At 38.6% G+C, this 16373-nt stretch overlaps 3 protein-coding genes across 5 annotated transcripts in view; 1 reads left to right on the top strand and 2 right to left on the bottom strand.

Annotated features, from left to right (window-relative positions):
- The window catches only part of IntS1 (integrator complex subunit 1), a 23559-nt gene extending 13285 nt beyond the window's left edge, over positions 1–10274 (bottom strand). Inside the window, exons 1-11 of the mRNA XM_074175470.1 lie at positions 9897–10274; positions 9579–9838; positions 8962–9237; positions 8714–8906; positions 8112–8662; positions 5294–5719; positions 4738–5177; positions 4260–4633; positions 3211–3843; positions 1819–2035; positions 109–550 (exon numbers count right to left, since the gene is read on the bottom strand). Of these exons, the coding sequence (XP_074031571.1) occupies positions 109–550; positions 1819–2035; positions 3211–3843; positions 4260–4633; positions 4738–5177; positions 5294–5719; positions 8112–8662; positions 8714–8906; positions 8962–9237; positions 9579–9838; positions 9897–10077 (3993 nt within the window). The 5' untranslated portion in view covers positions 10078–10274. The remainder of the gene's footprint in view (positions 1–108; positions 551–1818; positions 2036–3210; positions 3844–4259; positions 4634–4737; positions 5178–5293; positions 5720–8111; positions 8663–8713; positions 8907–8961; positions 9238–9578; positions 9839–9896) is intronic.
- Nmnat (Nicotinamide mononucleotide adenylyltransferase) lies at positions 7729–14595 on the top strand. 3 transcript variants are annotated; one of them, XM_023173364.2, is made up of 7 exons: positions 7729–7878; positions 10968–11216; positions 11275–11498; positions 11548–11733; positions 11843–11944; positions 12000–12154; positions 12227–14220. In XM_023173364.2, the coding sequence occupies exons 2-7, from the start codon at positions 11141–11143 to the stop codon at positions 12681–12683; spliced, it is 1200 nt and encodes a 399-aa protein (XP_023029132.2). In that variant the 5' UTR covers positions 7729–7878; positions 10968–11140; the 3' UTR covers positions 12684–14220. The 3 variants fall into 3 exon arrangements, with proteins under 3 accessions (XP_023029132.2, XP_023029131.2, XP_023029133.2); XM_023173365.2 differs by lacking the exon at positions 7729–7878 and adding an exon at positions 14258–14595 and having other exon boundaries at positions 10888–11216; positions 12227–12482; XM_023173363.2 differs by lacking the exon at positions 7729–7878 and having other exon boundaries at positions 10885–11216.
- On the bottom strand, positions 14585–16373 carry beta4GalT7 (beta-1,4-galactosyltransferase 7). The gene is made up of 4 exons (XM_023173366.2): positions 16088–16373; positions 15613–16033; positions 15311–15457; positions 14585–15250 (listed from the first exon to the last, which is right to left on the bottom strand). Exons 1-4 carry the CDS (start codon positions 16197–16199, stop codon positions 15013–15015), a joined length of 918 nt encoding a protein of 305 aa, XP_023029134.2. The 5' UTR covers positions 16200–16373; the 3' UTR covers positions 14585–15012.

Raw genomic sequence — 16373 nt, 5'->3', positions numbered from 1 at the left:
GACACACACGTTGGAGGTATAATAAAATTTGTTAAACCGAACATTCCACATATTCTGACCTGCGAAAAACACGAAAAACTCAATACATACCTGCCGAAAACCACTCACCTTAATCAGCGACAATATAATCAAGTTTCTGTCCCCGGAACCGTTGGGATTGAACAGATTATTCAAACCATGCACGACTTCCGAATCATTCACCGCAGCGACCTTCTGCCACTTGGCCATCGGCGGCATCTGCTTCCTGATCTCGACGTCGACCTGGATCTCGATCTCTCGCACGGGAGGCACCTGCATCTCGATGGCCTTGACGAACGTCTCGCCCCCCACGGCGCCCCTCTTGTTCTGCACCTCGACCAGCTGGATCATGTACGTCTTGTCCAGGACGGAGTCGACGACGAGCTTCGGATCGAGGATGGTCGCCTTGTCGAGAGTGTGGAGGAGCTTGCTGATGCTGTTCGTGGGGATGCCGAAGGACTGGATGAAGAGGACGAGCTTCGGCGGTTCGAGCTTATCGATGGCGGCGTCGACGAGGCGAGACACGTTTGACCTGATGATAATAATGATAAATTCATTAATTACCAGTGGTAAATTTTATTTATACGACCTGTTTCGGGTTTGACCCCATTATCAATTATAAAACTAAAATCTGGATATGTTACTTAGGCAAAAGTCTTAATGTCATGTGTTTTGGTAGCTCCATATCTAAATAGATATTTATTCTACTGTAACGGAATAATATGCACTGCATCTTTAGCCTTAGATGTAAACACTGTTTTTGATACAATGTCAAAAAATTACAAAAAAGTTGTTGATGAAATTTGCCCAGTAAAAACATTTGAAAATACTAGAAATAGCTTACCTATTTAAGGGCAAATAATCGTGATAATGCTTATACAAAATTTAGACAGTGTAGTAGAAACATGGAGGAAAAACAAAATCTTTGGAATACCTACAAAATATGTAGAAATGAAGTTAATAACAGTCTAAGATTGAAGAGAAAACATTATTACAAAAATGCGATTGATTCCCATTATGGAGATTGTAAACAAATGTGGAAAATGCTAAAACAGTTGATTCGAAATGAAAATCTTGCATTTACAAATAGTCATGAAATTTGAATTTAGAGATAGAGTAGTGATTGCGAAAACAGAAAATGATATTGCACACTGTATAAGTATAAAGAAACTTAAAAATATAATTGCTACCCTGGAAAATAAAGGTAATATACATGATGTTATGAATGATCAAATAATAAAAAATACTATTGACACTTGTGGTTTTCACTTATTAAATATTATTAGGTCCACGAATACTGTACTAGAAGTGCAAACAATTTTCATGTGGATAGAAGGACTGGATACCAGAAAAGGTATGAACTCACTATTCATACGAGGTTTAGTTGAATATAAATCCCTTCCAAATGAAATTAAAAAATGTGATACACTTTTATCGTTTAAGAAAAAACTCTCAAAATATCTGTGATTGTTATGAATGTAGTTATATTGTATTATAGATTTTCAGCTGAATTGAGTCAGTTATTGTATAGTTTTGATATTTGTATTATCTCAATCTTACATTGTTTATTGTTAATAACGTATTTTGTTATAAATTTATACATGGATTCATTCATTGTATTGTTTTGATATAGTATTTACTCAATAATCATTTATTGTAGAATTACAACTTTGTATTGTGAATATTAGGATTATTTCTATTCAATAAAGACTATTTACTTACTTTTTTCCGAAGGTCAAACATTTAAACGAGTTCCAAATTTCATTTAAAATAACAATTATGAAAAAAATTCTATATAACCTTATCATCCTCAGTTTCATCCAGTCCGGCAGGTAGGAAGTCGTCTCGGAGGTATCGGGAGAGTAAGCTCTGGGATGTTCCATGTTTTCCGGGAACCAGCTGGTCAGAAGTAGGTCGAAGGCCTTGAAGTCATCGAGAGGGCCGTAAGTCAACAGGACGATTGTGGCATGGATGACGAGAGGCTGCATCGCGCATTGTTCGCCCGTAGCCCAGGATACTTCAGGAAAAAAAAAAACGATTTTAAAATACGGATGATTCCTCAAACATGCCTATGGAAAATATTCTTCATTTTTAAATCATCGTCAGGTAGTTCTCTATCCTAGAGTACATCTTTGAACTTATCATACATTTTATAACCAGAAAATAAAATTCTATCTTCCGGAAAACAAATGTTTGGTTTCATTTTTAGAAAAGACAACCATTTTTTGTCAATAATTAGTAGATGAACTATGCCGGTTCTATTACACCGGAAATTCAACTAACAGAAGCAAACAGTTACGACAATAACGATGAAACGATGACGAATAAACCGTTTTCGACCGTTTTTCGTGCGTTTTCGATCGTTTTGGGTGCGTTTATTCGTCATCGTTTCATCGTTATTGTCGTAACTGTTTGCTTCTGTTAGTTGAATTTCCGGTGTAATAGAACCGGCATAGTTCATAGTGTAGTAGATCTACTATGCCGGTTTCATGGCACAGCCAATGAGAGCGTAGCAATTTGTCACATGATTAGTTGTTGTTCGGTGTACGACAGAGAATCTAGCAGCATTATCGCGGTTTGAAAGAAACGATTCGAGCGCGTTTGGAATGAGAACAATAATAAATGGGTATACAGAGTGTTGATGGAAAAGACATGAAATACAGAGTGTGTGCAGCGTTTAAAAAAAAAACATGGCGTCCAGCGTTACAGGAAAAAAAATTGGCTACCATCGTGATATACAGGGTGTGCAGCGTTAGTAGATGAACTGTGCCGGTTCTATTACACCGGAAATTCAACTAACAGAAGCAATGAAGTACATAGAGCTATGCATAACCGTCTCATACTTGACCAACTGCGCCACAAAAGCGCTACACGAAAAGCGTTACGCGAAAAAACGTTACGCAACTTGCGTATAACGCTTTTCGTGTAGCGCTTTCGCGTAACGTTTTTTCGCGTAACGCTTTTCGTGTAGCGCTTTCGTGGCGCAGTTGGTCAAGTATGTGACGGTTACGCATAGCTCTATGTACTTCATTGCTTCTGTTAGTTGCATTTCCGGTGTAATAGAACCGGCATAGTTCATCTACTATAATTGGTTATTATAACAAGTTCCACTAACACTCCAAGAAAAGTCTACTCTCCATTTTTCCTAAGTACAGTGAAAGAACAAAAACCTACACTGAAAAAAATCCTCACCTATAACGTAATCGTTCCCGTACGTCTGGTTAATCGTGTACGACTCATCACCGTTCTCCTTCGCCTTCTGCGTGTACAGATAGAAGATCTGCAGCAAATTCCTGAGCGTGCCGTAATCCCTTCCGGGTAGCACATACGAAGCGACGCTATGCCTTTCTATGATCACCGAAGACAGATCCGTGATGAGCTCGTTCAGCTCTACGAAAGGCTCGGCCTGCTGCTGCACCGACAGAAAGTCGATGTAGCTCGACACCCTAGAGGGGTTCGTCTCGATCTGCAAGGCCTGTCTCAGGAACTGCGCCACGACTGGCTTGATCAGAGAGAAGTGCGCGAACCGGCACACGAACCGAGTCAGCCACTGAGTGTCTTCGCCCTCGCGGGCTGCTTCGAGGTCTTCCGGGGGCGCAAGGATCAGCCCGAGGCCTCTGCTGGCCTGCGCGCGGTTGGGGGCGTGGTCGGAGGTCAGCCGCCTGAAGAGGTACTCCAGAACCTCGCACGCCATCTGGGTGTCGTTGCCGTTGACGACGGTGCGCAGGTGGGCGAGAAGCTGGCCGTGTTTCGTTAGTTTTTCTGCAGGAGCTGTTGATAGCAGATACTCGCAGAGGCACTGCACCGGCAGATGGGCCAGCACTCCTGAAAATGAGATATACGTGTTACTGAATCAACATGTCAAAACATTGAAATTAGTTGAAAGGAGAGGGAGGGAGGAGAAAGAGAAGAGGGAGGGAGGAGAAAGGGAAGAGGGAGGGAGGAGAAAGGGAAGAGGGAGGGAGGAGAAAGGGAAGAGGGAGGGAGGAGAAAGGGAAGAGGGAAGGAGGAGAAAGGGAAGAGGGAGGGAGGAGAAAGGGAAGAGGGAGGGAGGAGAAAGGGAAGAGGGAAGGAGGAGAAAGGGAAGAGGGAGGGAGAGAGGTCATAAACTATCATAGTGGAGAGTGAAAAAAAAATTCTTTCCATATATATTTACGTCACATGACACTTATTTGAGAAACCATGAAAAAACATAATAGTATTGTAGTGCATTGTATTGTTGATCTGAGTCCATTGCTCACCTTCAGAACTGTGGACTAGCTCGGCCAACCAAGGCATGTGCGCCGTATTCCCTTGCCGAGACATGATATCCAAAAGGAAATCAGGACTCCGCGACCGACACAGCAAATGCCCGAGCCTGTGCGAATTGTTGAGCGCCTGCAGCTGGTCCAAAACAGACTGCGGGGGTCTCCTAGCTTCGCCCTGCGGTCTGAGTTCCATGCATTGCGGCAGCAGCAAGCTGGTCTGCTCGTTTATTTCCATTTTCGTGCTAGCGGCCGCAAGGTGCGACTCGAATTCCAGAATCGTCTGCTTTTCCAGGACGAGGATCTGCTGCTCCTTAGTCTGGTAATCTTCTTCCAGAGTCGTCATCGTAGGTGGAGGGAAAGAAAAGTAACTGAAACAAATAAAAAGTGCTACTGTTGAAGAAAAAAACTACTTCCAGCATATGGTCATATTTCATGTTTCATACTAAGCAAGTCCTCGAGACTCACCACTTACTTGGTAATGCACATCTCCATGAACATCCTCAACGTTGGGTACTTGCTCCAGGCTATATTTCCGAAGCCATGCGGATTATGGGCTGCCAGGATAAGCAGCATCAGCCACACCTTCCAGTAGAGGTTGGTGATGGCCAACTTGGGAGGCACGTAACCTGGCGGCAGCGTGAAGTTCTCGTGGTAATTGTAACTGCACAGATTGAAGAAAAAGTCGATTATCTCGGTCTTGTCGACGACGAGGGGCGGATCACAGTCGGGCGAGAGGTTGGCCACGCGTTTGATCAGCTGGTCCGTTATGTCTATCACTTCTTGAGCTGAGACGGGGTGCTCCTTTGATATGCCGATCAGGAGGATTCGCAAGAGGGTGGTCTGCAGCAGAGGCACCTCGCTAGCCAGCCGCAGAAAGAGGTTGCGTTCGTTTTCTCCCGGCCAAGAGTCTACCTAAAAATATCATACTTATATTGTCACATTTTCACAGAAACTAAATTTTTTTTACGGTTGCATGTGTGACTCTTGGACCTCCGATATTCTTTTTTAAACTGAAATATTTTACTCACCTTGCAGTACTGCTCGGCTTGTTCGAGGAAGAGCACCTTGTGTAGGGCGTGCCCGAATTCGGCGACGCCCGGCCGGAAGACGCGCAGCGCCGAGTCGTGCAGCCACGTGACGCACTCTCTCTGCACGTTGCTCACTTGCGCCTGGAAGGCCCTCAGCACGGCGGCGTCGCGCTTGCCCTGCGTCGCGGCGTCCCTCACCGCCGGACTCACGCACAGCAGCATGCACATGCACCCGAGGTCGGCGAGGCTGGCGAAGACGCGGTCGCGGAACTCGTGCGTCGCGACGCCCGCCGCGAATTCCTTGCGTTCGCGCAGCAGAGCGTGCGCGACGCTCGCCAGGTTCAATTCGTGGCGCAGCACGCGGTTGATTTCTTTGAGGAGGGCGCGCAGGGGGCGCAGGTAGTCGTCTTTGTTCAGCAGCAGCTCCTGGAACACGGCGCAAGAAATATTACATTTGGGAGGATGAGAGAATGCGCATGAGTCAACGCAAAAATACACGATAAATATAGTACAAAGAATCATTGATGGTAGAAACTTTATAGTTATTTACTGTGGAGCAAAGACTGACTTACTCAACAATGCTCAGTATCTATAAAATGATATATAATAATAATAATAGCCTTCATTACCCAAGAGTTGAAAACCATTTACAGGGTTAACTAGGTATGTTAAAAAGTAATATAGATCCTTATAATTACAAAGTTACAATTTGAGAATATCAATAACAAAATTATAATATAATAATATAACATAAAAAAAAGTATAACAGAAAATTAAAAAGTTTTTATTATTATTTTACACGCTTTTATTAGCTTCCCCTGTATGTATGTATCATTGTATATTAATCTATATACAAAGTATGTATGTTTGTTTGTAACTCTCAAGCTCGGAATCTGTTTTTGACAGAATCACCGACATTATTGCTTCATCTATTCGCGGGCAGATGGCGCTGTACGAAAATATTAGAAATAGATTCATTTGAAGTAGATATCCTAATATACATAAATATTATACAAATATATCAGTTATTAAACAGAATTACAAAAAAACTGAAATATATAAGACCCTATATAATGGAATATATTGGGTAAAACATAGCAGTAGTAGATGATGAAGAGATTATTAAAATGATGAACAACTCAATTGGAATAGTAGTGTGCCCGTAGATATTGAGATAAGGAGCGTTTGAAGAGTTGAAGGGTGTTACTTTGTTTAATTTCATTAAGAAGCTTGTTATACTCCAGGAGTCCTCTGTGAAAAATAGAATTCATTGTTCTTGCAAGGTTAGTTCGTGGGACAACCAAGTCATCTCTTCCTCTTGTATCGTATTTGTGTATCTGATGGTTATATGTAATAAACTCATTGAAATAATGTGGTGCTTTTCCAGTGAGTATTTTGAATATGAATATCATAGAAAAATATTGTAATCTATCTTTTACTGTCATCCAATTCAGAATATTAATCATTGATAATATAGGAGTATATTTATGGCAGGTAAATATATTTTTAAATCATCTGCAAAAAATAACTTATTACAATCGTCATAATTACTGAGGTCATTAATAAATAATAAGAACAGAAGTGGTCCGAGATTCGACCCCTGAGGTACTCCAGATGAAGATACATAAACTGATTCCAACATACTTGGGTAAGTTTGTTATAACTGTCAACCGAATTCATACATATAATACTAGAGGCCAGAATCATTTATATGTAACCAGCAGAGTACCTCATAGTTAATCTTTATCAGCATCATGCTTTTGAAATTATCTCAGCAATATACAGGAAAAAAAAAGTTCATTGAAAACTATCAAGTGTATAGTTCCACAAGGTTCAGTTTTGGACCCAACTCATTTCTAATTTACATAAGTTGTTCTAATTCAATTGGAGTCAAGTCTGGATGATGAGGAGATCTGGAAGGCCATGTTGTGTTGATATTTCATTTATTTCGAAGGTTTCAAATGTTAATCTATTGAGTTTAACAATATTATATAAATCAGACTTTAACTTACTAGGATTGAAGTCAATATTTATAGACCTTGGTCTGAGATTTCAAATCAACATTGGAATTGTTTTCAACATTGTCATTATATGAAGATATTAGTTTTAGATGATAGATAGATAGATAGATAGATGCAAATAAATGCAGGGTGTTTTGAGGTAGTAGTTATCTGTATACATTTCATGTCCTTCACGATATTCAAGTTAATTTATGCATGTTACTTTTGTCATCTACTTACATGTTTTATATATAATAAATGAGTTGTATTTTAGACAATCGAGGAAGATATGATCGTAAGACTATTGAATTAAAATTTATGGTGCCATCCTTTGGGGTATTAGTTATTTAGGTTGGTATGGGTAGACCTGCATATGTCATGTTGTGATAAGTCAAATATTGTCAGAAACTTCCATCTTTCATCACTTTTTATACTTCATGTTATGGTGTGTGAACGTGTTGGAAATTTACATGTCAAGAAATTTTAAACCGATAGTAATGAAAGAGTTTTTTCATCTTCAATTTGTTAGGACTTGTTGAATCTGAAAAAGCTGAATACACAAAAACCACCCGAATGGATGAACAGGTAGATGACAGATATTGAATTTATTTTTCGTTTATGATCGAGGATCTGCTCTGACACTCACACTACTAATTGTTTTGAAGAGGTTGGCGATTCATTTTAAAAAATAACCCCACAATATGAAATTGATATTTCAATAATTTTTATCGATATTACTGGTATTGACTTTTGGACTCATGGGTGTTTTCAACGACATGAAATTCGATGCTAAATCATCAATTGTATGTGTTTCTTACCAGACATATATCAGCAAAGGCTTCCGCACTGGCATCTGGAGCTACCTGGAACAGGGCCCCCACTACAATCAAATTGTTGGTGTTCCTGGTGTTACTCAGTTCATTGTAAATTGTGTACTTCATCAGAGGGTACAAATTCTCGGGAAAAGAAAAAACCATCTCCCTCAAGCAGTTGTTGAAATAATTAACCATCGGTTTGTTCTTCAGACGTAGCTTACTCAGTTGCGCTATAACCTCCACGTCTCTCTGTGAAACCGTCGAACAGTTGAAACACAGGTATGCCAGCAGTTCTTGAGCCGGTTTCATCAGCTTGTGGTTGTGCAACCACGTTTCTATTCGGGAAACCGCTATGATACGGATTTCCACCAGCCCGCAGGCAGTGCTGAGAAACCGGACAAAGTTCTTTGTGATCGTTTCAGGCTGTTGCCGCCTAGCTAGTTGCTCCTTTATGGCTTCCAGTACGATTTGCTCCACTTTCTCTTGCGCTTGAGTGAAGCGAGGATAAACCTTTGAATGCCAAGTATCTACAATTGCTCTCTGTTCACTGAAAACTATCAAAAAATATATTCAAGTTCATTGCTAGATAAAAAACGTTCCGTTACCTTCATCTTCGTCAATACTGTTTATCGTCAAAGGACTAGATGTGTCTCTAGTGGCGGATGTCCAAGTTTCTGATTTCAACAACGACGAGGGGGGAATTTTGGTGTTGAATGCAGTCACTATGTTGTCTACAAAAGGTTTGCAAAAAGGACTGTCCACAAAAACTCTGTCCCCGACGGCGTCTTCCACATAAAGCTGAAAGTGAATTGTATCAAGCGAGGACTATATTCCTTGACAACATTAATTTTACCTTGACGAACATTTCTGGCCAATTATTAACTTCAGAATACGCATGTGCCAACAGATTCAGAAATATCTGGTGGACGTATGGATTGCTTTTATTTATTGCTTTCAGACCAGCATTAACGTCCCTCCTCAAGACACTCAGTATAGCGTTCACAACGAATTCGTTAGTGTACAAAGAGGGCTTGCAAGTGCCTACAAGGAAAAACACTGTGTACGCCACCTTGCAGGGTTTCGACCTTTGATTCTTTAGGTTCTTTATCAAAGCCAATATATAACCAACCTGAAACAATGAATTCATTTATTTATAAACGGGATAAATCCAATTTTGACACTGATATATGAAGAATAATTATAAGTATTCTCAAGACTAATTATTTGAAAAAACATGTTCCGAAGAAGAAGCACCAAATGCTCATATTTTTTCACTTTAGTGTCCTGAGATTTTCTTATTGAAAGTCTCACATTAAAGTGTGTTTTTTGAAGATGTGATCATTTAGTTTATTTGACATCTGTACCACTTTTAAACCCAGTTTGATATGCTTAATAGTTGGATCTCTTTCACCATTATTTATTCTTGTCCATTATTATGTAAAATCAACTAACTAATAGCAGTTCACTCACAGCTTTCTCTGTATTATCGTTAGAAATCTGAGCGCCAACATTTTCAAACATATCACTAATATCACAGTCTATGACCATCGACTCCCAAGGTTCCACACCTGCTGATCCACCTCCCAAACGATCCAAAGACAACAAGCTGGATCCGGCAGCCCCTGATATACCTGGACGTGTTCCCGGAAGGTTTCCTTTCAGTTTCTTCGCTGGATTGACAGGGGTCAGGCTTGAAGATGTGGCCTCCCTTTTGAGTTTATCTACTGGAGCTACAATGAAAACCAAAATAAATGTTACCGTAAAACATTTAACACATTTATTACATACCTTTACTTGAGCTCGACGAGATATGGGAACTCCCAGAAACTTTTGGGAGAGGCCCAGACCTTTTAGTGTCATCTCGTGGAGTAGACTGTTTAGCACCAAGGGCTATGAATGAATCAGGAAGTTGCTGGGTAATTTTTGCTTTGGGGCCCCTTGTTCCCGTACCGGATTTATTTCTTTCCATAATGTTTGTTTGGATATGTAACGCAGGTAATTTGATAACTAGTCGCACCGATTAATATATCCTCAAATTTAAAGGAAAGATTCCTATTCTTTTGCCTTAGAATACTGAAAATCTGAAATATATTATGACACTGTTGTGTTGATACCTAATACAGATACCAGATACCTCGTATCTTATAGTTTGTTATGACATTTAAGCATGGATTCACAATTGATGATTCGGTCTTTAGAAAAAGAGCATTCACATTCGAATATTAGAAAAGGATGGAATACTTCAAGTCTGTTTTTTTTTCACTCCTTTTTTGTTCCGGATCACCCCGAGTGAGAAAACATAAACGTAGTTAACTTCCGCAATTCCAATATAAATTGGTACTTTCACACAGGCACCGCTCTTAGGGCACCCTAAGGATTTTCCTGTAGTGCTTGTGTTTTGCCTTAAAAAAAAGTAGCAGTGAAGAAACTTTTAGTGGAAAAATCCTATTATAATCGTGAAGAATACTTCGAGGATTTTTTCTGATACATTCCTATTTTAATATGTTGATTTTGTTATTATGATTTTTATACATTTTTAGACATACATAGAATTATTCGTTATCGTATTGCTTTTTACTTCATTTGACATTGTATACTTATTGTATCGCTTATGTTTGCAATCATGATTTATTTCTTTTACAAAGATAGCAAAACCAAAATAAAGAGAGAGAGAGATAGCTTTTACCATAATTTTTTGTCCATGAATTTTAACCATCGACATAACCTTGATTTTAGGTTATGTCGGTGATTTTAACTCACTGAAAATCCAACTTCACACACTTTATGACGTTTATGTCATGTGTCAAATTTGACATCTCACTTTGTAAAAAATTTGTAAAATTGATTTTTAATTTTCAGAGTACCCAATGCCCGCTCGATGATTCATTTAATCGATTCTCTGTATTCGATTGGAATACCTCATCGCTATTGAAAACGTCATTAATATACGTATGAACGAGTTAGAAATCTAGCACAAGTTAACACATAATTTCAATATCTACAGGAAAATCCTTCAATCTCTTAAATCAAATATGGCCCCATCCAAAGTTATATTATTGGCCTGCGGATCATTTAATCCCCCAACAAACATGCACTTGAGGATGTTTGGTAATTGGTGCATTATACATGTATTCAGAGTAATTTGTATAATAAATTGCGTTTTCAGAAATTGCTCGAGATCATCTGCATCGAATGGGCACATACGTAGTTGTCGGAGGAATCATATCTCCAGTTCACGACGCTTATGGCAAAAAAGAGTTGGAGTCTTCGACTCACAGGCTGGGTATGGTTCGAGCTGCTTTGCAGAACCACGACTGGGTAAAATTGTCCGATTGGGAATCAAAACAAGAAACTTGGACCCGGACCAAGCAAGTTCTGCAGCATCACCAGGTACTTATAGAAAGATGAAGGTCCATTTGTTTGATGTCTTTCATTTCAGAATCAGCTAAATGCAGTACTTAATCAAACCAGTTTTACAAACAATTATAATATGAACGAAGCTGACGAAGATTGGATACCGGAAAATGTAAAAAATGGAAATAATGATCCGGTTAAAATAAAACTGTTATGCGGGGCAGATTTGCTAGAATCTTTTGCAGTGCCTGGATTGTGGGCAGATGAAGACGTAAGTCTCTCCTTGCTAAAGTACAAGCTTTCTCATACTCCTATTTGAATCTGAAGACATGGATTGCACAGCACACATTAAAATCAAGTAAAGGAAGTATTTTTTTCAGATTTCAGAGATAGTTGGACAATACGGACTGGTAGTTATAACAAGATCCAACACAAACCCTGTAGAGTTCATCTACAATTCTGATGTGCTCACAAAATACATGGTGAGGAAGTGACTGCAAGCAGTTGATGCGTATACTGACGAATCTTATTTTTTAGGCTAACATAATCATTGTGACGGAGTGGATAAGAAATGAAGTTAGCTCCACAAAAATCCGGACAGCTCTCCGCAGGTCAGAATCAGTTAGGTACCTCCTTCCCGGCAAAGTCATAAACTACATCCACAAGTTCCATCTCTTCGGATCAGAAAAGACGTAAGTTACATTATATGTTTCTTTCATTATTAATAAATAACCTTGTTTTTTGTTGCCTTCCTTGGAAAACAGTAAGTACCTACTTCCTCCAAACAACAACTTGCCTCTCCTCACTCCGTCTCCGACAGACATCACTATGGGGTCTCCCAGTCCCACTAATTGTATGTATATATGCAATAACAATCTCTTTTCGAGACGTGAGCCTTCTCCAGATATCACGAAGGCTAATTTATTGAACAGCTTGAAACACCCCGGCCAGGCAGTGAAAATAATCACAGAGAGCTCCGGGGAACACAAAATTATAAGAGACGACGGCAGGGACCCAGAGGTAGGTAATAGTGAGGATGATTCGCTGAAAACATCGAAAAGCTATCCGCATTTTGATGAAATCGATGCGGTAAGCAACACCACTTGCAACTCTACCAAAACTAACTTGAAAGAGTGTAAGAGTTGTGACGAAAACCTCATCAAGTTCATTTTCACCAAGCACGGCATTCAGGTTATCAGTGACGTTGAGACGATTGTTTGATGGGCGGTTTTTGGAAATCGATGTAAAGCTTGTTTTCGCCTCTGATTTATTGCCATTCTTCCATCAGTGACTTTTGAATCACTGGCCAAATTTTCTCCAGAACTGTACTGAGCACTGTAATTCCTATTTATCTAGGCATAGTGACGATATTTTCCAATAATATTTTTTTATTATGATTATTATTAAGATTTCCACCTGAATTGTAGATAGCGTTATTAGTCAATTTACAACATAGCCATTTATTGCTGTGGTTGAAATTTCAACACTGCATACTTCTTGTGAATCGTTTATATCGATGGTTACATTAGCTATACAGGGTGTTTGAATTATAAGTAATTGACTTGTTTAAACTAAACCCGAGCTCATCATAATGTGTTTTAACCTGCTAAAAATCTTCAAAGTAATAGCTATTGGCTGATGTGGGATGGATTAATCGCAGCCTGCATTTTACCTGTATTGTGCTGAACTTTACTGCTTAGTTTCATACTGAAAGTTGAGAAATGGAATATTATCACTGTGTATATGTGGAAATGCATGTTGAAACCTGTCAATTCCCAACACTGTGCCTGTATGTGTACAACTATTTAGTTTAAATAGACAATAGTTTATTTTGCATGTTGAAATTTTTGATGCCCTTGATATTCTGCCTGCTAAAAGTAATTGGCTAATTAATCGATTAATATACATGAAAGGAAATGTCCAAAATCCTATTTTTTCACAGCAAACTGCAAAAGTTTCTTGAGAGCAAGTTTTCTACATGTTGATTCATTCTTTGGGTGCTGATAAGACATATTTCAGAACTTTATTTATTTATATATCTAACGGGTAGCACCCAAAGTACAAAAACCTTTTTAAAAAGTATACAGAAGTACTTATGTAAACTTAATACTTATGAATAATAACGAGTTCTTGTGGGATCAACATTAGAGAATTCTCTTACGTTCTTGCACACAAAGCTTAGCATTTTTGTCGCCCTTTTGACAACCTGTTCATAGCGGAAATGGAAATCAACCTTGGTGGCAAAAAGAACACTAAGATCCCGAACGATGTTTGTCCTTGTGAGAAGTTTGCCACCAAAGTTATAACCAAATATGTTCAAGTGATCGATAAAAGACAGCATTCACATTCAGCTTCGCTTAGTTTTCAGGGCACTGTTTGGCAATACAGGTGAGATCCTTTTGAACATTCCCAGTGTTGTTTGTTGATGATACGGTGAATGATTTTAAGATCAGCGAAAACTTTAAATATCTGATTATTCCTTCAGTATCATTGATGAAGATATTGAACAAGGAGGGGCCTAGGTGGCTTCCTTGTGGCACTGGCTTGATTCGATTGACTCACCATTTCTGAATCTGTATATTGTACACGAAAAATAATTTGGATTTCTCAACAATGAATATTAAAGCAACTTCTGTTTGTTTTGTGTCATCATTTTTTGGTAGATTTGTGTCTTTACAAGAATTTGCAGTTTTGATGTTGAAAAATATGATTTTATTTACCTTTGAATAATTTTTGGCAGGTTTTCATGAACTCTATCGAATTTTTTGTCTAGCATGTTTGTTTCTCTGTTTCAGGCATCTCTAGTTCGCCCTGCATGTCTGTAGTTGGTCCTGTTGTCGTTTTAGGGCTGTCGCAGACCCTTTCATGGCGATAAATCTCTGTAGCTTTTAGTAGTAATGAGCTCAAGAACTAATAATTACTCTAGAATATTTTTTGAGACGGCTCTCAAGAGATTTATTGCGAGTGATATAAATACATTACCAAAATACTTATGAATTTCTGTTGACTTTGTTAAAATTGTTTTGTTTTTTGGAGTACTTATATTTTACGAATTTGTTATACATAAGGAGCAATTTTGAATAGTTTTGTATTTTATAGGAAAATGTAATAAAAGTGCTGTGAACTGATAAAATTTTTTTATTCATTTCGTGAAACAGTAATAAAAGGTTTCACTGTTCAAATTAATAAAAATGTCCTACATTTGTATAACCATTAAAAAATAATTCGAGAGTTTAAAGTGTGTGTACTATTTAAAAGGGATTTACTAAAATAATCAAGTTAATAATATCCTATGATCAATAGCTTTGAAATCACCTCGTACATATGGCCTGTGAAGTAATTTCAAGGGTTTATTGGCACCAAGGGAAGAATTATACTAAAAGTTTCAAATTATTGCACAACACCAAGACATACAGGAAAAAATATTAATTTCACGCCATTGCACAACATGTACAAGACGAATGCAATCGAGATAAAACAATTGGTTTTCCAGGAAAACATTTCCAGATAAAATTATACTCTTATAAATCTGGAGAGACTACTTTTTGCCTCAGCCTTTCTGGTCCCCCTTTTTTGTAGAGCAATCACACCACGGCGTAGCGGTTCGATTGCAATGTAAACGTATATTTATTATCAACAAAGGTGCCCCATCGATTTCCATGTTTTTACGGCTGACAACGTCAAATTTGACATCGTGCAGGCCAGTGTGTCTGTCTCTCCGTCTAGTCACTTCACGCTGATTGAAGCATTTCGTAGAATCCCGCTTCCTTTCTTTTCCATGAATGTGCCTAGAACCATTTACACAATATACGAAAACAGAATGATAGAGATAAGTATTTCTGAGTTACCTGAAAGTGTCGTTGACCCCAGAGGTGATATTTTCAGGCCTAGTAACGTTGAGACGAGCGTCCTTCAAGCGAACATAAAATTCATCGTCTTCCAAACCCCATCCCCAATATCTATTTGATAAGCCATTCACCAATTCCAATTGCTTACTAAAAGAGTAGTAACACCATAGGTTATTTTTCATCTCTTCGTCAGACAAATAATATAATTGAGAAAATCTTTTCTGGACAATTGAAACCCTTCTAATCTAAATCTTTTAATAAACATAACAATGGCCCAAAATGTCTTCAATGCCATACAGTACCTGTTAATCAGTAAAATCCCTCCGATGAACTTCTCATAGTGGTACTTTGGGTGCAAATTCGGGGCTGCCAAATGAAGAGGCTGCTCTGGATAAGTGTAGCGTAAGTTCGGGTTCAGAGGCAGCAAGTCCACGTCGTGCATGGCCACATAATCGTAGTCATTTTTGACTTGCAGGAATCCGGCATTGATGAGTGAGGCTCTATTGAATCTGAACTGGTCCACTTGGTTTAAAATGAAAATGTCATGATCGACGTTCTGACTGTCAAGAAAACGATTCATATACGGTGCAAACTCCAAAAGTTCTTCGAATCGCTCTCTGTAAGGAACTAATACTGCGAGTTTGTGCTTATTACTTATCAATTTTTTTCTATTTTGTGGTACAAGTTCGTATTTCACCTTGGCCGTTGAACAATTGCATTGATCTGAAACAACGTTTTGGATGAGGTTGTCTGATAGAGTTTCCGTTAGAGTCTAACCATTTGATAATGAAATAATGCTTACTACTACGGATATAAGGAATATCACAGAAACTATTACAGTAAGGAGAATAGTATAAGTTAGAGGCGCGGTTTTCACACGCATTGTCATTTTATTCGCACTCGGCTCATTTCAGCCATCGTAATATGAAATTATTTTATTTCTATAAAATATTTTTTCCATATCGTCTAGTATAAGTAAAAATATTTTCAAAACATTTTCTTGATCTTTCCTCTTTCCCAACTATCCATTAATGTTAAAAACTCAAATCACAATTCTTCTTCG

The sequence above is a fragment of the Leptinotarsa decemlineata genome, unplaced genomic scaffold (genome assembly GCF_025532065.1).
Source record: "Leptinotarsa decemlineata unplaced genomic scaffold, Ldec_3_MD MMD2_tig00001064_RagTag_RagTag, whole genome shotgun sequence".
In the NCBI taxonomy this organism is placed as follows: domain Eukaryota; kingdom Metazoa; phylum Arthropoda; class Insecta; order Coleoptera; family Chrysomelidae; genus Leptinotarsa; species Leptinotarsa decemlineata.
This window is presented reverse-complemented; position numbering and strand designations above follow the sequence as displayed.

What these genes read in the sequence shown, in the direction of transcription:
- Nmnat (XM_023173364.2), top strand. Translation starts at nt 11,141, where the DNA reads ATGGCCCCATCCAAAGTTATATTATTGGCCTGCGGATCATTTAATCCC. An exon ending in ATGTGCTCACAAAATACATG is followed by an intron (nt 11,945 to 11,999) that starts GTGAGGAAGTGA and finishes CTTATTTTTTAG; the next exon opens with GCTAACATAATCATTGTGAC. An exon ending in CTCTTCGGATCAGAAAAGAC is followed by an intron (nt 12,155 to 12,226) that starts GTAAGTTACATT and finishes CTTGGAAAACAG; the next exon opens with TAAGTACCTACTTCCTCCAA.
- beta4GalT7 (XM_023173366.2), bottom strand. Translation starts at nt 16,199, where the DNA reads ATGACAATGCGTGTGAAAACCGCGCCTCTAACTTATACTATTCTCCTT. An exon ending in CATTATTTCATTATCAAATG is followed by an intron (nt 16,034 to 16,087) that starts GTTAGACTCTAA and finishes ACGTTGTTTCAG; the next exon opens with ATCAATGCAATTGTTCAACG. An exon ending in GGGATTTTACTGATTAACAG is followed by an intron (nt 15,458 to 15,612) that starts GTACTGTATGGC and finishes CTACTCTTTTAG; the next exon opens with TAAGCAATTGGAATTGGTGA.